At 39.1% G+C, this 27318-nt stretch overlaps 1 protein-coding gene across 1 annotated transcript in view; it reads right to left on the bottom strand.

Annotated features, from left to right (window-relative positions):
• LMBRD1 (LMBR1 domain containing 1) overlaps nt 1–27318 on the bottom strand; it is a 78544-nt gene that overhangs the window by 44335 nt on the left and 6891 nt on the right. Inside the window, exons 3-7 of the mRNA XM_061989842.1 lie at nt 24824–24884; nt 14410–14507; nt 13395–13462; nt 7548–7636; nt 1964–2037 (exon numbers count right to left, since the gene is read on the bottom strand). Coding sequence (XP_061845826.1) covers nt 1964–2037; nt 7548–7636; nt 13395–13462; nt 14410–14507; nt 24824–24884 — 390 coding nt within the window. The remainder of the gene's footprint in view (nt 1–1963; nt 2038–7547; nt 7637–13394; nt 13463–14409; nt 14508–24823; nt 24885–27318) is intronic.

Raw genomic sequence — 27318 nt, 5'->3', positions numbered from 1 at the left:
AATATCAAAAGTAGGAAATATTAGCAATGAATTATAGAACTTCCAAATGCTTTTTACATTGTTCCATTTCAGTCAACAATAAATTTGTGCAAAATAACCTTGCATGTTAGATGCTTACAGATGTTTACTAACAATTACAAAACCATACTTGGTTAGTTTGAAAAAACGGAGAACACTCACAGCTAACGACTTGGTTCTTATTGTCTCAAAGAGGTTAGAAAACAATACATATGCAGCAATGCAACTGAACAGGAGATTCATCTTACCTTCTATAATCAAAGGAAAGAAATTTAAAAGTTGACATGTTATTATAGGCTAAGCAAAGGTTTTTTGACCAGCACGTGATACAGATACTGTCCCAAGTAACACTGAGGAAGTGATCCCAAGTTGCAACAGGGGAGGTTTAGATTGGATAGAAGGAAGAACTTCACTGAAAGGGTTGTCTAGCACTCAAACAGGCTGCCCAGACAAGTGGTTAAGTCATCATCCCTGAAAATATTCAAAAGACATGTACATGTGGTGTTCAGCAGCAGTATTTAGTGGAGGAGGTGGTAGTGTCAGGTTAACAGTTGGATTTCACGATCTTAAAGGTCTTCTCCAACATAAATGATTCCTTTATCGGATGCCGGCAATATACCCTGAATGACTTAGTGACCCACATCAGAAGATGTTTGAAGTAATACCTGTTGTTTTAGATTAAGTTAAAGGACTTAGTCAAGGGGGCTGAGAGCAATTCAACTCATGTGAGATACTAGCTGATCTGCCAAATTGCTCTTTCAACTGCAGAACCTGATGACCACTGAGATGTCAGTATTCTGACACTTTTATCTACAAACTTGTACTAAATTGCCACTCATTTTGCTTAACTTAAATCAGCTGAAGTCACTAGTACAAACCTATACTTGCTATTCAACCTAGAAGTCTAAAGGTAGTGTAGTCATTAGTTCACTCCCTTACTGAGTTATGGCTGAAACAGTCTTCCCTCTACTATATCCTTATTTCATTATTATTTTATCCATTTATCCTTCACCTGACAAGCTACCACAAAACACCTGCTAGGCTAGCAATGCTTCAAAATAACTTACTGCATGAGCTATTGTTACAGAACAACTTAGAATTCACTAGCAAAGCTACACAGGAACAACTTTACAATGTTAGAACCAAGATGCAATGGGAGAAAGTAATTTAAGAAAAGGCATAATTTAAAGACTAAAGCCTGTAAGTAACACACTTATGAGAAATTTTAAAGCTTTGTCCACAGCTAGTTTAAGCTTTAAAGATTCATCTTTGTGGCAAAATTTTACCTTTAGAGCACACAGAACAGAATATGCTGCAGATTCTTCATAACCAAAACTGAATCTTGGCATGCATAGATATTTAACCCTTACTCAAATTTTGCCAACAGAACTGTGAAACAAGCTCTGTTACAGACACTGCTTTTTCATTTATTGAATGAAGAACAGTCTTTCACAAAAGAGACATTTTTGCATATTTCTTTATAAATCAAGTTTTCTGCTAGATTTTTCATTGTACAACTCTGTAGAAATAAAAAAGTTGAGACGTTGCAGTGCAGATTATATTCAGTATTATAGACTGACTAGACCAGGTCTAGCTTATGTCATAGTTCAATGACTAAAAACCCAACCTTTAGTTCTCCACTGCTGGATGAACAAAGAGAGACTTAAAACCTGGAGGAACTAGTGAATGTGTTACAAGCCATAGCGAATGACATTACTTCCCCTTGCAGAAACACACTGAATTGAAGCTTGACCTGTGCTCAAGCACTGAAACAGCAGTTCAACTTGCAGTAAAAAAGTTTTTCTCTCATTCAAAAAACTCAGAAGCAGTGTTTCAAACCATGAAAAGTCAGATCTAGAAGACACTGTTGAAGCTTTTTAGCATGATGACAGTTTTTTGCACAGGTGCAACATGTGATAACTTCAAGTATCATATAGCAACTTACTGTGTAAGTGATAGCTGCCAACATTCCAATCACAGTCAAGGAACTGATGGAAAATGAAAGAGCAGTCAAGCCATCTGGAAAAAAAAAGCCTGTTAAAAATTTCTATAGTAGAGGTATAAAAATGTTTCTTCAACTGGTTTACTGAAGATATTTAAATTCATTAGATGGAAGAAAAAAAAGAATCAAAGTGTACAGACTAGAAAGAAGTCAGAGGACTCTGGAGTTACTATAACCTTACCATCTGTAAAAACAAAAAGAGATAGTATAAGAAAAACACTACCAAGCTCATCCTCAAAGGCATCTAACTCCTGAATTCTCCTGCATAATTTTTCACAACAGTCCTGACACCAATGTCCCCATGCAGGACAGAACATTTTTGGTTATATAGGAGCATGGATACTTCAAAGTTAATGTCTACAACAGCTACTATAAGCAATCATTTTCCTATTTACACAGTCATAACAACTGAGCTAATATTTTGTGTTCTCTCACATTGTCTCCTCCTCTCTCCTCTAGTTAATTTGAGAAATTAATTCAATAAATTTTATTCCTTCCTACCCACAAAAAATTATTAGCTGGTTTCCATTTTTTTTTCCTTGACCATTATGTCAAGCACTAACAACTGAGAAATCCTGTTATAGTTATCCTCTACGAGAGGATGCACTTCAGAGCAACCCCTTCCAAAAATACCAAAACCTACAGACTTGCACAACCAAGCCCAGCTTCACAGCTCATTCCTTCACTATTTTTGCTAGGCATTACCAAACAACTTTCCCAAAGCTAATAGCAATACGTACATAAATGTCAAGTACTGCAGCTATGTTTAGAACTGAAAAAAATGAAAAACCCAGCACTATTTGCCCTTCAATTGTTAATATTGCACCTATATTCTGAAGTTTAGGGAAAAATCCCACACGTAAGTGTCCCCTATTTCTAATATACCACACAATCTATTTGCACACTCTATTTGATGATCCTAAATGTTGGTTTCAAATACATGTAATATCCATTTAATAACTCTGAACTATGTTCAACAGAACATTAAGAAACTAACTGGCTGAAGAAACAGGTAATTGTATACCAAAAGTACATTATCAGGCTCTGCCTCAGTGAATGAGTTCACATTCCTTTTATAATTCCACTACAAACTGAACAGACACAGAACATCCAGATATTTATATCTCTTGGGTTAACAGCAGAAAGATAAAGAAGAATATAAGAAAAAAAAAAAATCCACCATGAGATGAAAGTCTCCATCCTTGGTGGTTTTTCAAGAGGTAGCTGATAAAGCCCTGAGTAACCTTGTCTCACTTTACACCTTCCTTAGTTGCATCTGAACCACCCTATGAAGATAAGTTCTTAAAGAATGATAGTAGGGTCAGAAATCAAATCCCAACTTCTACATCCCAATCCCTCATGTTAATGATTGAACCTTCTTAGAAATAAATGTTAGCTATGCTATACTTTACCAAGAGCACATACAAAGATGAATCTTTAATTGACAGCCCTATCAAGGTAGCCTAGAAGAATCAGCTTACAAGAGTTCAATCACTACCACCACCTGTACAGAGAGTTTGAGAAGCATTTTATTCTATACTCTCAGTTAGAATCTTTGTGAAGGAAGAGAATCAAGCTGAAAGCCAAAAATCAATTAAAAAGCTTGTCCTCCCCATTTCTTGTACTTGCAAGCAAAGCTTACAGGACAGTGATTATTATGATGAAAGATACAGCAAGGACGTTGAAGGTAACAAGAAGGGCTTTATGTATGCAAGTGGCAAGAGGAAGATGAGACAAAACATGCTGCAGAGCAGATGCACTGGTGGCATAAGACGTGAGTGAGGCATTGAATGCCTTGTTACCAACACTAGATTCTAGAAAACTCCAAGATCAAGGGAAAAAGGATGGAAGAAAGATGTATCCTTCCTGGAAAAGGATCAGGTTAGAGAATACTTAAGCAAACTGGGCATACAAAGTTGATAGGCCCTGAAGGGGTATTCCAAGTGCTGACAGAACTGACAGATGTCATTACAAGGAACTTCTATTCAGCACAAAATTGCTACAATAACGCAGAATACAATTTGATCAAGGCTTGTAGTATTACATTTTAAAGTTACTCAGACAGAAGCCAACACCCTGATACACAGCAAGTATGAGGCACAAATATTAGTAAGCTTATGCATTTGGATTAACGTCACAGAACTTTTAATTACTGTTTTCCTGGATATATTTGGAAAGGGACGTGAAATTTGTCTTCTCACCTATAAAATACTTCACATCTTTGCTCTGAGAACACTCTGGCTAATGAACTACCTAACTCAGGTTAACTACATCTTTGGGAATTTGATTTAAAGAACTTTAAAGACTTTAAAGAACTTCACCATAGTTCTTTAAAGTCCTAGCATAAGCATGGACACCAAAGTACACAGCATAAGGAATAAGCAGGAAGAACTAGAGCCATGGGTGCAGTTGCAGGGCCATGATCTCATTGCAATCAGAAACATGGTGGCACAGCTCACATGGCTGAGGACTCTCATGGAGGGCTTTTTTCTAAAAAGACAAGCCAGCAAAGCAAGGCAGTGGAGTTGCTCTTAACGTAAGAGAATGGAATGTACTGAGCTGAGCTGTTGTGGTTTTGCCCAGATAGCAGTGAAGCACCATGACAGTCTCTTGCTCCATGCCCCACATCCACCCCCACTCTCATTAGGACAGTGGAGGCCCCAGCAAAATGGGAGGAAATAAAGGATAACCAAGGTTGTTGTGGATTGAGACAAGGGCAGGGAGGGCTCACTGCCAATTATGGTTCCAGGCAAAACAGACTTCAGTACTCGACTTAGAGAGAAAAGTAGTATTCTACTACCTACAAGAATTGTTGAAAGTTTAAAGTTAAGGGTCAGGCTAATGTGGGTGACCCTGTTCTGGGAGTCTGCTAGAGGCCCCCCGATCAGGAAAAGTAAGCCTTCTACAGACAGTTGAAAATAGCCTCCTAATTGTAGGCACAGTTGTCATAGGAGACTTCAACCACCCTGTTATTTGATGACGGTGTCACACAGCCAAGTATGCACAGTCCAGGAGATTCCTGCAGTGCATTGATGAAAACTTCCTCACACAGGTGTTTGAGGAGCCAACAAGAAGGGGTGTACAGCAGGACCTTGTATTGACAAGTAAAGAAGGTCTGGTAGGGGATAGCCTTGGATACAGTGACAAGACAGAGTTCAGGATCTTGTGTGGAAGAAGCAGGGCAGTAAGCAGGATTACAACTAGCTTCAGCCTCTTCAAAGATCTACTTGAAAGAATCCAATAGGCTAGGATTCCACAACGTAGGGAAGCTGGTTGACCTTCGAGCACCATCTCCTCCAGGAACAAGATCAATATATCCCCACAAGTAATTAAAAAAAAAGAAAAAACAAAACAGGTAAAGTAGGTAAAAGTCCTGCATGGATGAGCAAGGAGCTAGTGAAGAAACTCAGATGGAATAAAGTACTCTATGGAATATGGAAAAAGGGCCTGGTTACTTGGTAGGAGTATAGGAATGCTGTCAGAGTGCACAGGGACAAAACAGGGAAGGTTAAAGCCCTTTGGAATTAAACCTAACAAATCATGTGAGGGTAAACAAGAAGGGGTTCAAGTACATCCATAGCAAAAGGAAGACCAGGGACAATGTGAGCCTGCTACTGAATGAGGTGGGTGCCCTGGTGACAGAGGATGACAAGGTGGAACTACTAAAAGCCTTCTCTGCTTCAGTCTTCACTACTACAGCCCTCAGGAATCCCAGTCCCTGGAAGATACAGAGAAAAAGTCTAGAAAAAGGGAAGATTGGGTTACAGAGCCTTTGAAAAGGAAAAGGAGGAGAACCTGGGAAAATAAAGGCCAGTTAGCCTCACCTTCATCCCTGGAAAGGGATCATCATCAAGGGGGTCATCCCTAAACACAGGAAGGAAAAGGTTATCAGGAGTAATCACAGATTCACCAAGGAGAAATCCTCCTTGACCAACCTGGTTGCCTTCTATGAGGGTATAACTGGCTGGCTAGATGAGGGAAGGGCAGTGGATGTCCTCTACCTTGATTTTAGCAAGGCCTTTGACACCATCTTCCACTACATCCTCATTGAGAAGCTCAGGCAATGTGCGTTAGACAACTGGATAGTGAGGTGGAAAGAGACCTGTCTGAATGACAGAGCCCAGAGGGTGGCAATCAGTGGAGCAGAGTCAAGTTGGAGGCCTGTGGCCAGTGGAGTTCCACAGGTATCAGTTCTGGGGCCAGTCTTGTTCAACATCTTCATCAATGACCTGGATGAGGGGACAGAGTATACCTTCAGCAAGTTTGCTGATGACACCAAACTGGGAGGACTGGTTGATTCACCAGAAGGCTGTGCTGCCATTCAGCAGGATCTCAACTGGCTTGAAAGTTGGGCAGAGAGGAACCTCATGAGGTTCAACAAGGACAAGTGCAGAATCCTGCATCTGGGAAGGAACAATCCCATGCACCAGGACAGGCTGGGGGTGAGAGACACCTGGTAGCAAGTTAGTCATGAGCTAGCAACCTTCTCTCACGGCCAAGAAGGTCAATGGCATCCTGGGATGCATCAAAAAGAGCATGACCAGCAGGTCAAAGGAGGTTCTCCTCTCCCTCTACTCTGCCCTGTGTCCAGTTTTGGGCTCCCCAGTTCAAGAGAGGGAACTTCTAAAGGGAGCCCAGACAAGGACTACCAAGATGCCCAAGGGACTGGAACATATTTCCTACAAGCCATCTCTCCTGGGGCTGTTCAGCCTAGAGAAGACAGAGAGGACCTTAACATTTATAAATACCTAAAAGATGGGTGTCAGGAGTATGTGGCAAGTTTTTCTATCACGTCCAGTGACAGGACAAGGGGTAACGGACAAAAGCTGGAACACAAATTTCCATTTAAACACTAGGAGACTACTGTTCAGGTGAAGGAGTCCTGGCACAAGCTGCCCAGAGACGGTGTGGAGTCTATCTCTGGAGGTTTTCAAACCCACCTGGACATGTTCATATGCAACCTGTTTGAGGTTGCTTTGGCAGGGAAACTGTTAGGAAAGGACAATACTAGAAGAACAAAGGGCAAAAATAATACCTCCAAGATTTTCTTTTCTAAATAGACAAAGCCATTTATGAAGTAGTCTCATTCTTACAGTAAACATCAGTATCACATTTAATCAGGTTAAGTCCTTTCAAACTATGATGTGACAGGACTCACCATACTGAAGTTCACTTATTTAGTGTATCCAAGCAACACTTACAAGTAGTTTTAAGTGAAAAGTATATGGTAGAAAGTACTTCCCCCCTACACCATTAATATTGTAGGGCACAACATTGGAATCCTTGCTATCATATGGGGACTGTATTGAAAGCTGATGTTAAAGTATAGAGAGGAGATGCTTGCAAAGATTGTTCTGATTTTGTGTGGAAAAAAAAAATCTTACTGTGAAGATTTAGTGTATGTGAACAGTTAAAGTCAAGTTAGAAAACTGTCACCAAGAAAGCTAGTTTTCTTTAGTCAATTTTAAATATGACAGAAGAAGTTAGCAGCAAGTTATGAGATTTGTTCTAAACTTTGCAAACTTACGACTGCTTCCAAATTCTTCAAACAGGAGCTTCACTTTCTCCCATTCTGTGGAATTCTTCTTGTTGGGAATATCCAAAGGAACAAAAGCTCTGCAAAAAAGCAAAAGTCAAATCATCCTTATTAGACAAATACCAAAAGTACTTTCAAGATAAACAATAAAAATATTTATTATTGAAGAAAAATTGTATGACATAAGGTTTAAGAAAATTCTGAAGTCAATGTTTCATTTTATTCACATTCCCCTCAAATGTCATATTTATATCAGCACAGAACATGTACAAAGTCAGGTTTGAGATCAATCAGTAAGTGATTTTCTATTTATCAGTCTTAATAGCGGTACGGACTCTACATTCAAGCATCATTAAAAGATATATTAATCCAATTTACTATCCTGCTTTGACTCATGCAGAGGAGCAAAAAGAATTTATGCATCAATTAAGACAGATTCTCCATTTATCACACCAAGTATTAATGTTTAAAACAACATATTTCTCTCCATTACAACTAATTGATACATTCTTGTTTTGTAGTTAGCCCAGAGAACTGAACTGAAGAATTTCAGATACTTTGACCTTCCAATAAGCAAAAACTAGCAAAGAATGCTCAGAAAAATGTCAGCTAGAACAGTCCTCTAGCTGAAAGCTTCTTGCTGTCAGTCTCCTTGTGTACAGCCAAATTAGAAGATTAACTTTTCAGCATCTCCACAGACAAATACTTCAACAGGTGGAAAACCAGTACCTCCATATTAATCTGAAACCATAGCTTCCAGACAAAATACAATGCCTACAAGTGACAATAAAGTCAGACATAAGGGAAACTTCTTTGGTAAAAAAATGTAAGAACCCAAACCCAAGTCCATAAAGAATGCTCACAAGTAATAGACTTTCCTAAGAAGTAGTATAGGATTAGATCAAGTCCCAGTACACAATTGAGTAATAAATGCCCATCTTCCTGAATGTGCTCAAGCTTTAAGTATAAAATGTAAGCATATGTTTCAAAGCCTAGTGCTAAACTAACTCTTTGCACTTATAACCATCACATCAAAACAAAAACCGTGTTTGCTGACTTCAGCTTTTCTTCTTCATTCTGCCTCTAATAGTTATTCTTCTGTAAAACAGCATCCAGGCAAAAATCAAGACACAGGTACTAAAAACGTTAAATAAAATTGCTGCTTACAAGAAGTAGCAATGCAAGCAACTGCAAGTTTATTTGCTAAAAAGGGTTAAAATAAGAGACTCTGGGAAACTAAACGAACTCAAGTTCTTTTATTTTAGTATCAGTATGAATTCGTTATCTGTGGACCACACGCAGGGAATAAATAAGATGGAAAAACATCTTAAGATATGTGTAACTTGCTTCCCCTCCCTCCTCCATCCCAAGTGCAATAGAGATTGTTTTTCTGAGAACATCTACAACCAGTATGTCAGACACTAATCAGAGGAGAAGCCATAGCACATACTACACACATTCAATTAGTACTCTGATAAATCTTAACTAAAACTGGACATTTGATTCTATTCCTGCTCAAGTTCTATGCACAACAGGACTCAAAGGAATTCAGGAGCTAAGAATTCACACACTTTAGTCCTAAGTAAACAGGAATCTTACATCCCCTCCTGAATAAGGTCCCTTAACTAGCAGCAAACTAGCTGCTAACTAGCACACTCCAACAGACTTTTGGCACAGAAACAGTCAGCATGCCTGTCCATGACCTGCATCCAGTCCACACACCTGAAGTATCTCTACAACACAGTCTACTCATTGGACCAGCAGAGCACATAACTGTTCAGCACTATTCTTCATGCACCCTGAGCAAGGAGAAACTTGAAAAAAGTCTTGGCTGTTTTGCTGCATTGACTAAGTGGTCAATGTAGCCTGACAGTCATAGTAGCCATCAACAGAATTGTAAGTTGCCATGCTAAACTCCATTTACAAATATCTAAATGGTGGATGTCAGGAGGCTGGGGAATCCCTTTTTTGTACGGTACCTAGCAACAGGACAAGGGGTAATGGGATGAAGCTGTAACACAAAAAGTTCCATTTAAACATAAGGAAAAACAATTTTACTGTTCAAGTGAGGGAGCCCTGGCACAGGCTGCCTAGGGAGGGTGCGGAGTCTCCTCTTTGGAGGTCTTCAAGATCCACCTGGACGTGTTCCTGTGTGACCTAGGTGGACCTGCTTCTGCAGAGGGGTTGGACCAGATGATCTCTAAAGGTCCCTTCCAACCCTACCATTCTATGACTCTATGACTTGTTTGTCACTGTGATCCATGACACAAGTCACACCATTGACAGCAAGTAAATATAGTACAAGGACTAGTGCAGGGTTTTACAGGCTAAGATTTCAGTTAATGCAAGCCAACAGAATAGCTCACTTGTGATGTCTTAACACCTGTAGTTCTGGAAATAAATGAAGTTATTAGTTGCAACAATTTTAAGAATAGAAGCAAGTTGCTATGCTGTTTAAAACACATCCTGGGAATATTATGATTACAATCTAGATCAATATCTAGCCTGCAGAACAAGCAAAGTAAATGCAAGACAGCAGTTTAAAACTATTAACTTTTGTCAGGGCTAAGACACAAGTGTAGATAGGTCAAGTTTGATCCTTAAATCAAAGAGTACTATTCCTGTCATCCTTGAAAAAAGAATTTTAACATACTAGATTTGAACTCATTTCCTTAAAGTGAGTTCTGCTGTAATATAATTTCCATAATTATTTATAGGCTAGTTAGATGTACACCTATAGCTTCTTGAAAAGCTAATGGCTCTAGAAAAATTAAGGCAATCAGTTTAATTCCAAAGCCCGACAGTCAGGGAAATATTCCTTTTAGCACCAAACACTAATTAGCCTGAAAAGCAAATACTTCAGTTCAAACCAGGCTGCTGTAAAAGGATGCCTTAATGTGGACTCTAGTACCTCTAGCCCCTTTTCTACAGCCCATAATATTTAGAGTAAAACTATATTCAAGGAAGCGAATTATTTCTAAGAGAAAGGTATGACAAGTAAATATTAGTTGCAATATTTCTACTATTCAAATAGTTGCAGTAGAAATTTGTCCTATACTTTCAATGATGCTCTGGGTCAAGTCATTTGTATGCAGAGCACTTAAGTGCTATTACAGACATGCACAATTTTGCCACAGCAAAAGGCTTTGTAACAGACTACTAAATAATTTCTGCTAATAATTTCAACAATGAAATCCTGCTCATTGAGCTTCATTATCAACTTGGAAAAATCTCCAAGACCATCTAGCATAGAACAGATACTATGTTTCCCAAAATAGCAACACAGTCTCTAACAAAGCAAACACTCAAGTTTAACATAGCTTTTAGGATGTCTTTGAGTAGTCATGACCAGTAAAGAGGTAAGGAGTTCTGAGTATCCCATTCCCTCTTGTTCTTGTAGCCTTGTATGAATGAGTATTCTTGTCCATTAAGCCTAGCCTCCTGAACTTAAGTACAGTACATAAAACTTCAGTCAGTTTTAACATTGGTCTGATCCTGACCACCAGTGATGTTTCCTGCTACTGCCCATAGGCAGCACTACAAGATTGGCTTTCACTACCACATTCAGTTGAGCCTCTCACATAGAGGCTTCAGCCTTACTTACTATCACACTGGGATTTCAGAGCCTGCTCTTTGCCTTTGCTGTGCAGACAGCTGACTAACTCTAAGACAGGTAACTTCTCCATAACAAACATATATAAACACTGAGACACCTGCTACTGTAATGTCCATATATATATATATATATATATAACTATACTAGAACCAAAGTTCACCTTTTTCTCCAGTGCAGTCACCTCATTTGCTTCCTAAACTGAGCTGCTCAGCCTTGTAGTTTCCCTTAAAGGGGACTGTACTGGTTTTGCCTGGGCCAGATTTTTGGTAGCAGGGGAAGCTACAGGGGTGGCTTCTTTAAACAAAGACTTACCAGAAGCTTCCCTTGCCATTGATAGGGCTAGGGCCAGTCAATTCTAAGATGGACCCTGCACCTGACCCAGGCCTGGCCTGTTAGTGATGAAGGTAATGCCTCTGTGTATAATGTAATTGAGAAAAAGTAGTTGCGCAGTTGCTAAACTGCAGCAGGAACAGGGAGTGAGAATGTGAAAACATCTCTGCAGATACCAAGGTCAGTGGAGAAGGAGGAGGGTGCTCAGGCCCTGGAAGAAAGACTCCCCTGTGACCTGTGGTGAGGACCATGGTGAGGCAGCTGTGCTCCTGCAGGCCACTGGGAAGCAGAGATCCACTTGCAGCCCGTGGAGGATCCCACACCCGAGCGGGTGGATGCCTAAGGGAGGCTGTGACTCCATGGGAAGCTCACTTTGGTGCAAGTTCCTGGCAGGACCTGGGAGCCTGTGGGGAGAAAGGAGCCCACGCCAGAGTAGGCCTGCTGTCAGGACTTGTGACCCTGTAAAGCACTCAGGCTGTAGCAGTCGGTACCTGAAGGACTGTTCTCTCGGTGGATGACCTATGTTGAGGCAGGGTGTAAGGAGCTGTCCCCATGGGAAGCCCCATGCTGGGCCAGTTCATGAGGAGATGCAGCCCATGGGAAGGACCCATGCTGCACAAGTTCATGAGGGACTGTCTCCCATGGGGAGGAACCCCACAGTGTAGCAATGGGAAGTGTGAAGACACCTCCTCCTGAGAAGGAGCAGTGGCAAAGTCCATCTGTAATGAACTGACCATAACCCTCATCTCCCATCCTGTGCTGCTAAGGGAAGGAAAGAGTCCTAGGAAGAGGGAGGGGTGGAGGGAGGTGTTTTAAGACAGTTGTATTTCTCATCTCCCTGCTCTTATTGTTCCTTTAAGAAATCAAACCTTTTTCTCCCCGAGTCCCTCCCAAAGTTTTTCCTGTGACGCTAAGTGCTGAGTGATCTCTCCATCCTTATCTCAACTCACAAGCCATTTGTTGTATTTCTCACTCTTCTGTCCAGTTTAGGAGGGGGAGTGATATTATGACTTCATGGACACCGGGCAAAACCACCACAGGGACAGACTAAAAAATGCATTCAGCTGCAGCAGCATCTCAGGTAGCAAGAGTGCTTTTCCATGGGAAGTAACAGCCAAGTTCCATTTCATCAGAAGAGAGGAAAAAAACAAGCTTATAGCTACTGAGGATTCAGCTGGCACCTACCAAAGACATCGCAGAACTTACAGAACTAGATACCTTATAAGGTGCATATATAGGACTGATGCGAGCCAACACAGAAACAGCTTTTGTCAGAAGCTTTAGTAGCACTGCTTAGTCTTTCTAATGGCAAATCTGTAACTTTCAATTAAAGGACAATTTTAGAAACAAATCTTAACTGTTTGTCAAAGCTAAAACAATATTCAATAAGGTATTAGACCATTAGAAGCATTAATTTCACTCTAGTTTCTATGTGACACTCCAGCACTTCCATATCCTTCATATTAGTACAAATTTTGCAAGTTCTGCCAACTTTATTGCTGCAATCAAAACAAAGTTTATGACACAGCATACATTGGAAACGTTCTATACTGATGTGGATATCATACTTAATGCTGACCTTAAATTGAATTTGTAACCCTTCTCAGTTTCAGAATGACAGTACTTTCTGTAAACAAGTCACCCATTTCAGAAATGTCCATCTTTCAAACAAAGCCAGCAAAACCTTTACCATATAAGGCACAATTATGACAACTCCACACTACACTTTGGGATGTCCATGAAAGCATTTGATAGAGGCAGAAAACAAGAACAGTAAAAGTATTTTACTCCCTGTTGTACATAGAGATATCAATACCGTTGTAAATGTCACAGCCATCATGTCTTTGATGGATGTTTGCACTGCACTAACAGGCAAAACCCGGAATACTTACCCAATTATGAGAAGAACTGCACAAATTGTGATGAATCCCGTTGTATATTTGAGTGCAGTTTTAACCTGCTGTATATTAAAGAGAAAGTTAATATATTAACATAAAATATACCAAACAAGTATTGTCCAACAAGTCACAGCAAAACACACTTCGCATAGCAGGCGTTCTACAAAAGGATCTCCACAGAACACATGAGTAGTTTTAGATCTAAGTCAGAAGTACATGTTCTGGAGGAGTCTCAATAGCCTGAGAGCTATGAACAGTGACATTGAGTTATGCTTCCATCATGAACTATGCACTTCAGCAGCTGTGGCCAGAAGCCAAGGTACATTTGTTCAGTGCAAATATACTCAAAGAGAAATATCATCAATGTTTTCTATTATGGTTGTGATAACAAGTCTTGTCTTATGTTAAGGTTACAATTGAATAGAAGGGAAAATGATCATGATCAATGATTACAAAACTCTTGAAGAAAAGTATTTTCATTTAACAAGTTAGGACCTTACTGGCATGCATTTACTGGTTTCCCTGCCAAGTCATGCATGCCAAAAATCTTCAGTGCATTACAAAATAACTAATTACTAGTTTTGTAAATTACTACTGCCTACTTCAAGAAAAAAATGCAAGTGCTACAAGGAAGGTACTCAAATTTAGTGAACTTCAATCAGTACAAGCTTTCCATTCTTTAAATTCTATTCATATGTATTTTCTACTCAAAGGAAAAAATCATGTAAGAGCTTTCAGCTTCTTGTAGAAGAAATCTGACTCTGAGTATTTGTAGGTAGCTTAAAGTCATGCCAATATACATTTAAATTACTTGTCACTCAAGTTTCATTTCACATGAGACCAGAATACTTAGAATAGACAGACTAACTTTCATTAAGAGTTGCCTCAAGTGTTTTAAAGGAAACGTAATAATAGAAACACTATTAACATAACAGTAATCAAGTTAGACAATCATTCTTGCTTTCATTTGTCTTTATGATGCTTGGTGTATTTGCTAGAGTGAACTTACTGAGCATGTGTTGCCATCATCTTCTTCCTTCTCCTCATAATAAAAATAGACAAAGGGAATCCACAGAAAGACGCAGAACAGTATGATGGAGTACAAAGCTAGGAGAAAGAATTTCATTAAGTGGAGAGACAAATTTACATTGGTACTTCATTTACTGCAGAGTAATTCCAGTGAAAGAATCAAATATAAGTTTCCTCTCATTCTAGATGTTACTAAATTCAAACACTGCAAAGAAATAAAATTAGCCACCATATGAACTATTACTTTTTGTGAGCTCCAAAGAACTTACGAAATTAACCCTTTCAGACTACGGAAATCAACACAGGACTAAGTATACAGTGGTAGCATGGGGACAGAGATAAAAGCAAGCTTTTTACCTAATAATAGAAATTGTTCATAGAAAACATGTAGATATATATAGAAAGAAAACATTTAAATAGACCTTGATCACTGGACTCTGAGGAACTTATAATTTAAGTACATTATAGATATAAGGCTCAATTCTGTTTTTGATGAACTTAACTCACTAAACAGAACAAGGCATAGCAATAAAGTATCATTGCTTAACATTCCTTTTTTCAAGGAGAGACTAATTGGAGGTTTCACCAGACACTTATCAGAGTAGTCACTAAATTAAAACACCCACACTGTCCCATTATTTGATGCACAGGTGATCTTAAGAGACTTGAAACCAGCTACATTAACATAAATAAAGCATTAAATGAACATGTAAGTCTCCACAAACACTAAGTGGCAAGTTTGAAGACATTAAGAAAGCTAGTTAAAACCAATTGGACTGATTAGCTACTGATATGAAGGCAGGAGATCAATTTTACATCAAGAATTTCAAGTTTAAATCTTCAGCTCTCTGTATCAAAGTTCCATTTTTTAGGGCATTGTTACTTAGCAAAATCCTTCAATACTTCAAAGTATCTTATATATGAACATTTCAGAAGCCTACTAGGAAACAAGAAACTGTCAAGCAGTATGTCACAGTATTTGCACCCCACAGAGAATCCTAGAATACTTCCTTGGAGCACAAAGATATCCACAAACCCAATGACTTTAGGCTATTTTTAATCTTTACCTCATTTGCATAATTAATTAGTGCCACCCAACCACTAACCAATATAATCACTCCTAAATGAAGTTTGTGGCCCCTTACCTTGGCTAGTGCACTTAGTGGTGATGTACCGTGTACCTCAGAAGAAATGTACCTCTGCATTTTTACTGCAGTTGGTGTAGAAACCAAAGTATCAACACCTAGAGACTAAATATGAGCCTAAATGATATCTAAACAGAATTCATTCTTTGGAAAAAAGAGTATTGAGTTGGCATAGCAGTGTAACAAACACAACAAATTCCTGGTTAGTTCATAAGCTTTCTCATACTTGCCAAGAGTATGAAATCCAGAGCAATGAGACACCTTAAAACTTCACACACTGAAATGTACCAATCTTAAACCTTCAAAAGCAATATTCAAACCTCTTCAATATTGTGAATACTTTCAGAAATGAAGTCTCTCTAAACTGAAATCTGCCCTTTTTAGGTTAGTCCTAAATCCACACTGCACTGTGCCAGTAAATTAGGGAAGTTACATGCATCATTAATCAAAGAACAGAATAATCAGCCCATAGAGGTGTCTGCAAACACAGAAAACATTCTTGGTTCAATGTTCTACTATTTTAATTTCAACTTACTGGTATGAAGTACACTCAGAGCTCATTAGATAATGGGACATATCCAAGGAGATAAAGGAATAGAAATCAATTCAAGAGAATATGAACTCTGTGAAACAAGGCCACTATTTACCACTACACTCATCAAACATTGGTACTACCTATATGCTGTTGCTGCAGTAACTTAACTTCATTTTAAGAGAATAGCTCAGGCTTCTGACATTAAACTTAGCTTTTTGAATTCAGGTCACTGAATGTATCACTTTTACAGCCCTCACCAGGTTTTTAAGTCAACCATAGCACAAGCATCTGAACAGCATAGAGTAAGCAAGTACCATCTTCAACTCTGTTCAGGAAACACTACCAAAAAAATTTGCATGTACTGCTATTAGTATCACTGTATTCAGCTTTTAAAGGATTGTCACAAGTGTTTGGCAACAGACTTATCAAAAAATTTTGGTAGTATATCTTATTATCTTTAAATAATCTGTTTCAAGCTTCCAGGCAAATTGGTGCCTGTCTGCTCATACAGTGAATTAGCAAGCTTAAACCACTACAGTAAAGCTTAACTCAGAGGTAATTCTATAAAACAAAACCTTAGCTGAAGTTCTAACATTCCCCCTCAGTTCCATAACTTTAAAATTAACATCTCTAAGCCTCTCTTCATTGCCAATGTGAACAAAGTAAACGACTACCAGATTACCTCTATCAAAAGAGGTTAAATAACTATGCATTCCATAAAGTCACAGTCAAATCAATTCAATCTCCAAGTTCTTGCCAGAGATTTATCAAATAAAAAAATCCATACTGGTTTAACAATATTACATCAGAAAAACCACAGGGAAAAGTTTAGCCTATTTTTTTTTTGCAATCCAATGCAGTAAGGTGTTTCATCTTCAAAAAAAACAGAGTAAAGCAAGGCACGATCAAGGATCAAACTTTATAAAGACAACATTAAGCCCTCTTATGTTAAGCCAACTCCTTAGGAATTTGAATCTAAATATTACCCACCTCCTTTTGGGTATTCTTCCCTCATCTATTAAATGAAAATGCTTCAACTCATTGAAAGCTTACTTGGTAGCAACTGAGGTTTTAACAAATTACCCGAGCAGTCAAAATCAACTCTGAAGCAAAGTCAAGTCAGTCAAGTATTGGAAAATGACACTCAACCTCTTGAAGGGAGAAAGAGGTAGGTCCTGGTTTTTGACTTTGAAAAGCCAAGTCACATATGACCAGAGCTATATTTATTTTCAAACTGGCAAGATAAGATAAAAAGTTAGCTTCAAATAATGCTACTAAATTCATTGTCTAAGACATGATTAGCAAGGTTCAAGAAACACCTACCCAGCCAGTCCTACAGTATCTACAGAACTGTACTTAGAAGATAGATCCCCATCATTTAGTTTCATTCCACATTGTACCAAATTCATGCCTTTCCCACACAACTCCATCAGCTCAAATCCTATACCTTAAAAAAGCTTCACTGGCTATTAAACCAGTGAAAGCATCCAAAAATATATTTCTGCATCCTTCCACTTACGTAATTTCATACAAATTTTGAAGAAACATAACCTTGTAAAAACCAGTGCAGAAAGCAAAAGTGGAGTCAAACCAATGGTTCATCAAGCCTAGTACTGTCCTCTCAATGGCAATTAGGAGTACAAGCAAAGTCCTACCAGTTTTGAAATTTGAGTTAACACACCACAAACATCCACCAAATACCAACGACCCAAGCAAGTGAGGATGCAAAACGCATACTACCATGTTGCTAGGAACAGGAATCCTTCTAGCACAGTGCATTTAGCTTTAATTTAGGTGATATTTCCCACACTATTTAAGCTATGGACTACAAGCACTGAGAAAAGTTAATTCCAGGTGCAACAAAAGCCTTGTTTCTGCCAATTCAGTAAACCTCTAGAAATAGTGATTCTCCTTGGGCTTCTTGAGTGAATACCTTGGAAAATCCTCAAGCAGAGACTAATACCTTCAGGCACTTCACAAGCAGGTAGGTCTCAGACATTGTTTGAAGCTATTAAATAGTCACATTTCCTTGGAATTTATGCTTTACTAAAAGAACTGAATTTCTCAGACAATGCTGACCTGTAACAGACATTTTAAAAAACCTTAAACTCTAAAAGCATACTCTGTATTAACCCTGAGACAGTATTTCTAAATACAAAAAGATTCAGTACGAGACTCATTCCAGAATTTTTCAAACATCATTCATGCTTTTCTGGCACTTGGACTAAGCTTACTGAGATGAACATAACAGTTCACCTTAAATGTGCTGTCTAGAAGTTATGGCTTTCAATGCATCTCAAGACAAGACTTGACATTACAACTTCAGGATAGCTTTATTTACACATAGCAGCAGCCTAATCTCCAACTTACACTTACTCTTGTAACAGTTCTGCTATTTACTCTGTTGAATAACCTTGTTACCATAGTAATTTTATACAACTAACACAGAAAAATATAACTTGAATGCACCTTTTCACTTGTCCTTTCCAAACAACACAGATGTCTTTTCATCCATCAGGTGGAGCCTTAAAAAAGCCTGTCAGAATTTTTAAGTTAGAACTCAAAGTTAAAATTATAGCTCAGATATACACAGCTGGCAGCAAAGCACCAGTCACTTACTCACCCCTCACCCATATCCCCATCTTCTGCAGGACAGCAGAGGCCCCAGCAAGACAGAAGGAGAAAAGATAAGGGCCTTGTGGATCAAGACAAGGACAGAGGACTCACTGACAACTATGGTTCCAGGAAAAATAGACTCTACTACTTGACTTAGAAAAAATTAAAAAACAAAGCAAAACCAGAGCAGGATGATGAGAAAAATACAACCAGTATTTTAAAAAAAATATAAGCTCCCCTTCTCCCACCCTTCCCTTCTTCCAAGGCTCAGCTCCCTGTTCTCAGTATCTCTACCTCCTTCATTCTCAGCAGTGCAAGGGGTTAGGGAATTGGGGATGTGGTCAGTCCCTCACAGATGGTCTCTGACGCTTATTTCTTCTCAGAGGACTCCTCACATTCTTCCCCTGGTCCAACATGGGGTCCCTCTTACAGGATTCAGTCCTTAACAAATCTCTAAGGCTTGAGTCCATCTGAAGGGCTGCAGCTCCTCAGACTCCTCCAGTGTGAGTTTCCTTTGCATCAGTACAACTCCAGGCACATTCTGCTGCAATGTCACCTGCCTACAGAGTCACAGCTCCTCTGGGCACAGATACTCCCTCTGCCATCAGGTTCTCCACAAGCTGCTGGCAGATCTTAGCTCCATCATTACCCTCCATGGGTTGCAGGGGCACAACTACTGTCCCACCACAGGATGCGGGAGGGTCTCCGTTCCAGCATACCTCCGCCTCTCTTCCCTCACTGACCTGGGGGTCTGCATGTTTGTCCACTCCTTCCACCACCAACAACCTCTTTCAGTTTCTTCTTAAGAAGTGATTGCAGAGGTGCCAAACTGCCTCAGCCCCAGTGGTGGGTCTGACAGAGCCAGGTAAAGTTTTAATCAGCTTCTCTCGGGGGCCATTGTTGCAGCCCTTCCCCTGTTGCCAAAAACAGCTTCACACATATCCATCCTAGAAAGTAGTAAAACATTGTTCTTCCAACTATACTACAAGAGAAAATCGTAAAAGATTGGGCAAAATTCCTGTCAACAGCACAGGAAGCTAATCATTTGGGGTTTTAATTTTATTTTTCAGAAATTGTGGAAAGGGAAGAACAGCCCCCTTCATCAGTTCATACAAGTTAATTACACAAGGGGAAGCATCGATTTGCCTCTTTCTGCTCAATAAGATGGCTATTTCACTGGGGCCTCCACCAACCTAACGAGGGTGGGGGTGAATGGGGGCACCAAGCAAGAGACTGTCATGGTGCTGCTGTGCTAGCTGGGCCAAACCATGACAATTCCCTGGAAAGGTCAGAGGTCTTGCAGCAAAGAGCCAGTCAACCAGTGACAAACTGTCATGGTTTAGCAAGGAGCAGCTTTTGCTTGGTAACAGGGGGAGGGGGTGGCAGTGAAGACCTGGTAAAGAGTTTTTGGACTCTCCCCATGCTCTTGGGTTCAGACCCACCTTCAGCCCAGCAGGGTCAACCTGGTGCCTCTGCCATCACTATTTAGGGATGGGAATTTGAAGTGCTGGCAGGAGGTGTAAGAGTGGTACAACATGGAGGCGACCACACGGACCCCACAGTCAGAGAAGGAGGAAGGAAAGAGGAACACCAGACCAGAGATCCCTCTGCAAGCCATGGTGAGAACGCAGTTGTGCCCCTGCAACGTATGGAGGACAATGGCAGGACTGAGAGCCACCAGCAGCTCCGTGTGAGTGAGCCTGGACGGGCGAGAGATTGTGTGAGGAGGCAGCCATGGCGCAGGCCAGGCTGGAGAGCCTGCCGGCTGCAGAGCGGACCCACACGAGAGGCAGAGAGGAGCTGCAGCTTTTGGGATGAACACACGTCGCAGCAGCCCACGCAGAGCTGCCGTGTGTGCAAGGTACACTATGAAGGTGCAGGGAGGACTGGTATGGAGCCCACCTGCCCTGAGGAAAGGCAGAAACCATCAGAAATAGACTGACTGAAACCCCCACTCCCTGCCCCCCTGAGCCATTCAGTGGGGGGGAGGAGGTAAAAACACCAGGACCAGGGCTCTGAGTCCAGGAAGAAGAGAGGAGTGGGGGAAAGGTGGTCTTAAAGGGCTAGTCGGACTCTTCATTGTTGTACTACTCTGTTTTTTTATTTTGGTTATGTTTTGGGGTTTAGGGTTATGTTTTAGTTGGTGTTGGATTAAATTATTTTCTGGTTTCTTCCCCAAGCCCAGTAGCCTGGTCTGTTTTGTCCTGGACCTTAAGCAGCAATTAAGCTCTCCCTGCCCTTTGGCAATCCTCAGGTCTTTGGTACTTAAGGCTAATCATGGTCTTTTGTTCCCTGATGGGCTTAAACCACTACACAAAGATATTGCCTTACTCAATTTCCCTGGGAATCAGCTTTCATTATCGCACTTCTATGGACTTCAGTTATAAATCAAGGGTTGCTCTTTCCTCTGGTTCAAAGGTCCAACTTTTGTTTCAAAACATTTTTACTGTGTTATATTAGAAGCTTGAAGAACTACCACTGGAAAAGTGCTTTGCTGTATAGCCAGTACACCAATGGTTCCTGCCACAAAGTCTAAGCAATCTTCAGCTAGAACACCTTGGTAAGGTTTATTTGAAAGATGAGAGAAGAATTGCTTTAAGAAGCAAAAATTACTCATTTTTCTGCTGGTTTGCACCATATAAATACAAAGGCATTTTAACTATGAGAGAGTTAAAAGGAGCAGTAGTCTTCAAGCTATACAATGGTCCCTTCATTATGTTTTGAATTGCATTTTCCTTCTGGTAGTGTGCAAGGGCAAGTAGGAACAAACAATAACAAAACATAGTAGCCAGAAGAAACCAAGAGACTTTCAAGAACTGGGAAGGTTTCAAGCAGAATATTCAAGGTGAATGCAGTCCCTCAACTCCCTTTGAGAGACAAGAGGCTTGAGAACAATACATGATCAGATGTCTCTTCCATCACACAACTTCTGTTCTTCCAGACAATATCATATTCAGGTGCATTGCATAACATCAGTCCTACTACATTGCCTGAAACAATGTTTTGTTATATACTCCCTCACTTCTGCCAAGAATTCACAAGCTACTTCAGAAAACCCAAGGTGAGTGTTCGTTCTCAAATACTATGCTCACATTTAATAAAAAATTTCTTGAAACAATTTTTCATCAAGACTGCAAGAACATATATCTTCTGTGAAAGAACCATAAAAGACTTCCAATTTATATTCTGGCACATTGCCTTCAAAAAAAACCATACCAAAACCACACATACTAGGAGTGTTTCTATAGGTGTAACTCCACCATTTGTCAACTACAGCTACGCAAGTCTTCCACAGTATTTACCATATTTTCTAGGGCCAGATCATAAAAACAGTCACATTTGACTTGTGTCTATTAATTCTTAGAAATCCAAGTTTGTCAATGACTATCAAAAACTTGTAGTAAGCAGATAAAACTCCACCCAAAAATTACTCAAGTTATACCAAGCACCATTTTGGATAAATTCTTACTCAAGACCTTGAACCTAGGAACCACCACACAACAACTATTCCTGACTTAAGAAAATATTTCCTTAATAAAAAAAGAAATAGCAAGTGAGAATCTTAGCATAGGCTTTAAAGCACATGCAAACAGATCCCTATAGCATTTAGCACACAGTCCTTGCCACACATGCAGGTCAAGATCTTGGTCTATAAAATGGACTGGAAAATACTGATGGCATCTGTTCACCATTCATCAAACTTTATCAAAGAACACTGAACAGTAAGATGACTAACAAGGAAGATTTACTTACCAGACAATGACCTACAGAATACAGCACCAGGATACTGTCAAATGTTCTAGCCCGGTACAGACAAAATTGTCTTTGGACAATTTCCAATTGTAACCCTTCCTGAAAAGGATTTTCCTTCCAAACAAGCTGACATTATGTTTTAGACTATCTGCCAACAACTGATGGTTATTCAATCACTCAAGTACTGGCAGACACATTGCTTTTATTAGAATTAATACACTAAGCCACTCCACCTTTAAAACAATGGGTGTCCTAAGTAAAGATTCTAAGCTACTGAAGCCCTACTTCAAAGCAGTTATTTCAAGACTCATTCCCAAAGTTACCTCATTTATCACTCTACCAGTGCAAAGTAATTCTACTTTTGTATCAGCCTAGCCAAGAAAACAGCTGTCTATGAAGGAGAGAACATTGTCAAAAGAAAAAGCAAACCCAAAAGACCTTGCCATATTTAGTGACAGCTTTCTCAGTAAATTAAAACACAGATCACAATCACAGAATCTCAAGGGCTCATCTTTCATGTTCTAAAATATCAGTTAAACCACAGGCCCCAAATTCTTGCTGCAATAAGAAATTACCTGGATTGAAGGACAGCAAACAAAGTGTACCAGATACTCATACTAAAAGCTGCCCATATACAGGAGGCAAGTAAGATCTATAGAGTCATCACTGCTTTTTCAGGAGAGATAAGTAACTGGTATTCATGTCCATAAGTGTGAAGAGGTATTTCACTTTTGCTTATCCTGTTTATTTAAATATCCAAACATACCAAGGCTAAATATTTTAAGAGGATAAAAGCAGAAAAATATGGAACAGTATTAGAGGAGTTTTTTAGCTTATTGTTTTTCGGCTTTCATGTCACTATGGTGTGTAACAGCAGCAGGGGACTAGGCCTAATAATAATGTAGAGGAGGCATCGTGAGTTTACATAGAAATGATGGCAATATGTAACAAAAGTGTTACCTAGTCACTTTAATGTAACTCTAGTTATAAAAATGTGTATCACCTCTTCAAAACACAAAAAACTCTTCAAAATCTTTAAATCTCTACCACCATCTGGAGGATATGCTATGAAATTAAAGATTAGTCCCACAATATTTCAAGTAGACCTGCCCATACAGGCAAAAAGCATTCCTTTCAGATTTAATCTCAAGTTTATTCCAAAAATTAGGTCAGTATTACCATGAGATATCTTGATTTAAAAATCCTCAGCCCAAAATATCTTTCAGATATTCATCCATCAGTGCCATATATCTAAAAAATGGTCCACACAGGACTTTGACAAGTGTTCCTTATTACATCTGAAATGTTTGATCTGAAATCTATAAACAGGACCACAGCAACTTCATAAAAGTAGAGAGCAAACATAAAGCAATTCTATTATTCTATAGTAAGAGTCTTTGTGAAAAATCAACTATTATTTTAAAATTTCCTTTCTGAAAACAGGTAAGTTTCACACTACTTTATGCTTTAGGCTTCACCCAGCATGAAATTCCACATTCTAGTTTCTGGCACTATCCCTGGCAAGAAATAAGTATCATGTAACTTAACATAACAAGTCAATTATTTACAACCAATTATTTCTTGAACTACAAAAAAAAAATACATTCAAAAGAACCAACCCAGAGTCTTCTAAGAGGGGAAAAAACATCAAGTCTTACAAAACACAACCAAAAGCAAGCAAGTAGTTCCAAGTTCATAGCATTGACTAAGACAGGTATTTCACTCAAATCATGACAATCACTCTTCTTTAGCTACCTCTTACATATGAAAAGTTGGGCTGTTGATGAACGTTTCATAAGGACAACTAAACTGATCCCAAACTACAGTAGTTTGGTGAACAGTTATTTTATTCAACTCACTTTCATTAATTTTTCCCTTCAGTTTTGTTTACTTTGGCAATCTTGTTTCAACTCCCCTACACTCCTTTACAGAAGCTCTTAGTTTAAATAATGCACTTACCAAATCTGAACCATTAAAACACAAGTGTTATGCTCACAGTTGTATGAACTTTATACACAGAAGGCAAGTTTCACACCACTGCATACATTAGATGTCACAAAAATTACATCAAAATCATGTGTTTCCCTTCCTGGATTTCTAAATAAACACAGAGGAAACATGTTAACAGTAGTTTATATGACAGAAGACTTCCATGGATTGGCCTTCAGTATATTTGCATTTTTCAGGGGCTCCTGAACATAGAAAAATTCACAGAAGGGCACTAAGTGTTAGACTAATGTTTAACCAAAAAGTAATAATTCAGTATGACCTCTAGAAACTTTATGGCTTCAAGTTCCTATTAATTTAAAAGGGGGAAAAAAAAAGTAGAAGCTAAAAATACTTACTGTAGTATCCATAAAGTACAGTGTCTTCAATTTGTCTTGAAACATTAGCATCAGCCCAGTCCTAGTAATAAAAGAGAGAAACATTCAACATGGAACAGAAAAACACTTCATTCAACAGCATTCTTAGATCTGAAAAAACTGCTTATACTAATGTCTAAGGAGAAAACATTAAGGACTCAATTTGCCCACTTTGAGTGTTGGAATTTAAGTCAGAGTTAATTCATCAAACAAAGATAGTTAAGGAATATACTACATTTCAGGAGACAGACACTGCAGTATTATCCCCACTGCTAATACTACCCTTGACTGTTAGACTTATACTTAAAGCTTTATTTCTTCAGATTAGGAATCCTTAGTTACCATGCATTTCATTGTCAACACACAATTGAAATAAAACTATTACTGAATATAATTTTCTACAGCTACCAATTTACTTCTGTATTAAATACTTAAGTAGCACTCTAAATCTCTATTTTTATGAAACTGTTTTTTGTTTTCTGCCTATCAGACAATGCATCTACCAAGTCTGAAGTTCAATCCAAACAGTTTCCCAAAATGTTTTGTCAAAGACAGATGGAGGTATGGTTATTTGCAGTTCTAGACACTTTTTCTGGGCTCTGAGCTCTGCAGTAGAATCAGACACTTAGTATAAGTAGACATTCCTTTTCGAAGTCAAGTCCATGCAGGGACAAATCTGTCCTCAGGATTTAACTGTCTATAAAACCCAACATATGAAAGGCTCGGCAGCAGTGTGGTACATTTTAAAAGACTGCACAGCAACCAAGCTGTACAAATTGCCCAACTCAGTAGTTGGATGCAATGGTTTTAATTTTATAATTAACACATTTACATCTGCTTTGCAACTCTTCAGAAAATGTGCATATGCAAAGCATTAATAGAAAGACCCAATCAAGTCAAGGATCCACTCATTTTCAAGTCAATATCTCTCAGTCAAAAAAGCACTCTTGACATCAGTAAGGCTGAACGGCTAAGAGAGCAGCTCCAAAATCTCACTGGAGGCTGATTGCCATATTACTGAATTTCAGTCACAGAAATGGCACCACAAACTAGAGTTTGAGAACATCTTCTAGAAAAGTCAGATAATCAGGATAAAATGCTTTCTAGACACAGCTCAATAGAAAAGAGAGTTAAATCTGAGAAGCAGAACTTCTGTTAGGACTTCAAATTAGGTAGAAGAATTAATTCTGTACAGATAGACCTTTATGAAATACTTCTTTTTCAAGCTTGTAAGTCTAGACATGAATAGCATATAAAGACTCTTATTCTTCTGAGATGCTCTATAGTACTTAACTTCCTGTAAATACTGTATTTGGCAACACTACAAGTGAAGAACTCATTGAAGTACACATACACAGACAGATATAAAAATTACATTAAACATTACTGGCTAAAGCATGCTAGCAAAGGTGCAAGTGATTGGGCCTATAGGAATAAGCACAGAACAGTTTCATAAAGAGATGATTTTACAGACCAAGAAGAGCACTGAGTTGTTTAGGCAGCATCTAAGTGCTGTGTGCTAATTCCCACAGTATCTTCATAAGAGGGTTTCTGAAGATCATCATAGAACACTTTGGCTTGGAAGGGACCTTAAAAATCATCAAGTCCAACTGTGCTGCCATGCACAAGGACATCTTCCTTGAAATAAGGTTGCTGAAAGCCCCGTCCAACCTGACCCTGAATATTTCCAATGATGGGGCATCCACACCTTGCTCTAACCCCTTCCAAGAGTCTCAACACAGGAAATTTCTTCGTGTCCAACATAAATCTACTCCCATTCAGTTTACAACTGTTGCCTCTTGTCCTGTCACTAAACAGCCCTGGTCAAAAATGGTTTTCCCTTTTTCTTTTAAGATGTCTTTGTATATTGAAAGGCTGCAATAAGGTTACCCCAGAGCCTTCTCTTCTCCAGGCTGAATCATCCCAATTCTCAGCCTTTCCTCATATGAGAGGTGCTCCAACCCTCAGGCCCTTTTCATGACCCTGCTCTAACAGCTCTACATCCATCTTGTTCTACAGGTACAATACACAGCATTTCTACCACAGAATAGCTGTGACAAATTTCCATATATGGATGCAATGGTACTTATGCATGAGAATTGCAAATAGTTTTTATTATGCTCAGCTGTAGCAGTGTTCAAAAGCTACTGATCAGAGACACATCAATATAACTGAATTAGTAATAAAAGTGATCCAGTACTGTCAAAGCTCCTTTTAACTACTAACTGTAGCCTCTTTACTAACTGGTAAGCTCAAGACCTTTCAGTTGTTGAGATGCAGGCCCTGATGCAGAGCATATGAAAAATATAAGTGAGTACACTCCTCAAAGAATGTACCAAGTGAGACCTGAAGTTTAGTATTTGCTTATCCATTCAAACTGCATAAACTCTCAGGGAATATGGGTCTGATCACATACCATAAACACTTAAATTTTTTATTACCACAGAAAATCAGTACCACTTTGCTTCTTATTACTA

This window comes from Colius striatus, chromosome 2, assembly GCF_028858725.1.
Source record: "Colius striatus isolate bColStr4 chromosome 2, bColStr4.1.hap1, whole genome shotgun sequence".
In the NCBI taxonomy this organism is placed as follows: Eukaryota; Metazoa; Chordata; class Aves; order Coliiformes; family Coliidae; genus Colius; species Colius striatus.
The sequence above is the reverse complement of the archived record's forward strand: the minus strand, read 5'-3'. Positions and strand labels throughout refer to the sequence as shown.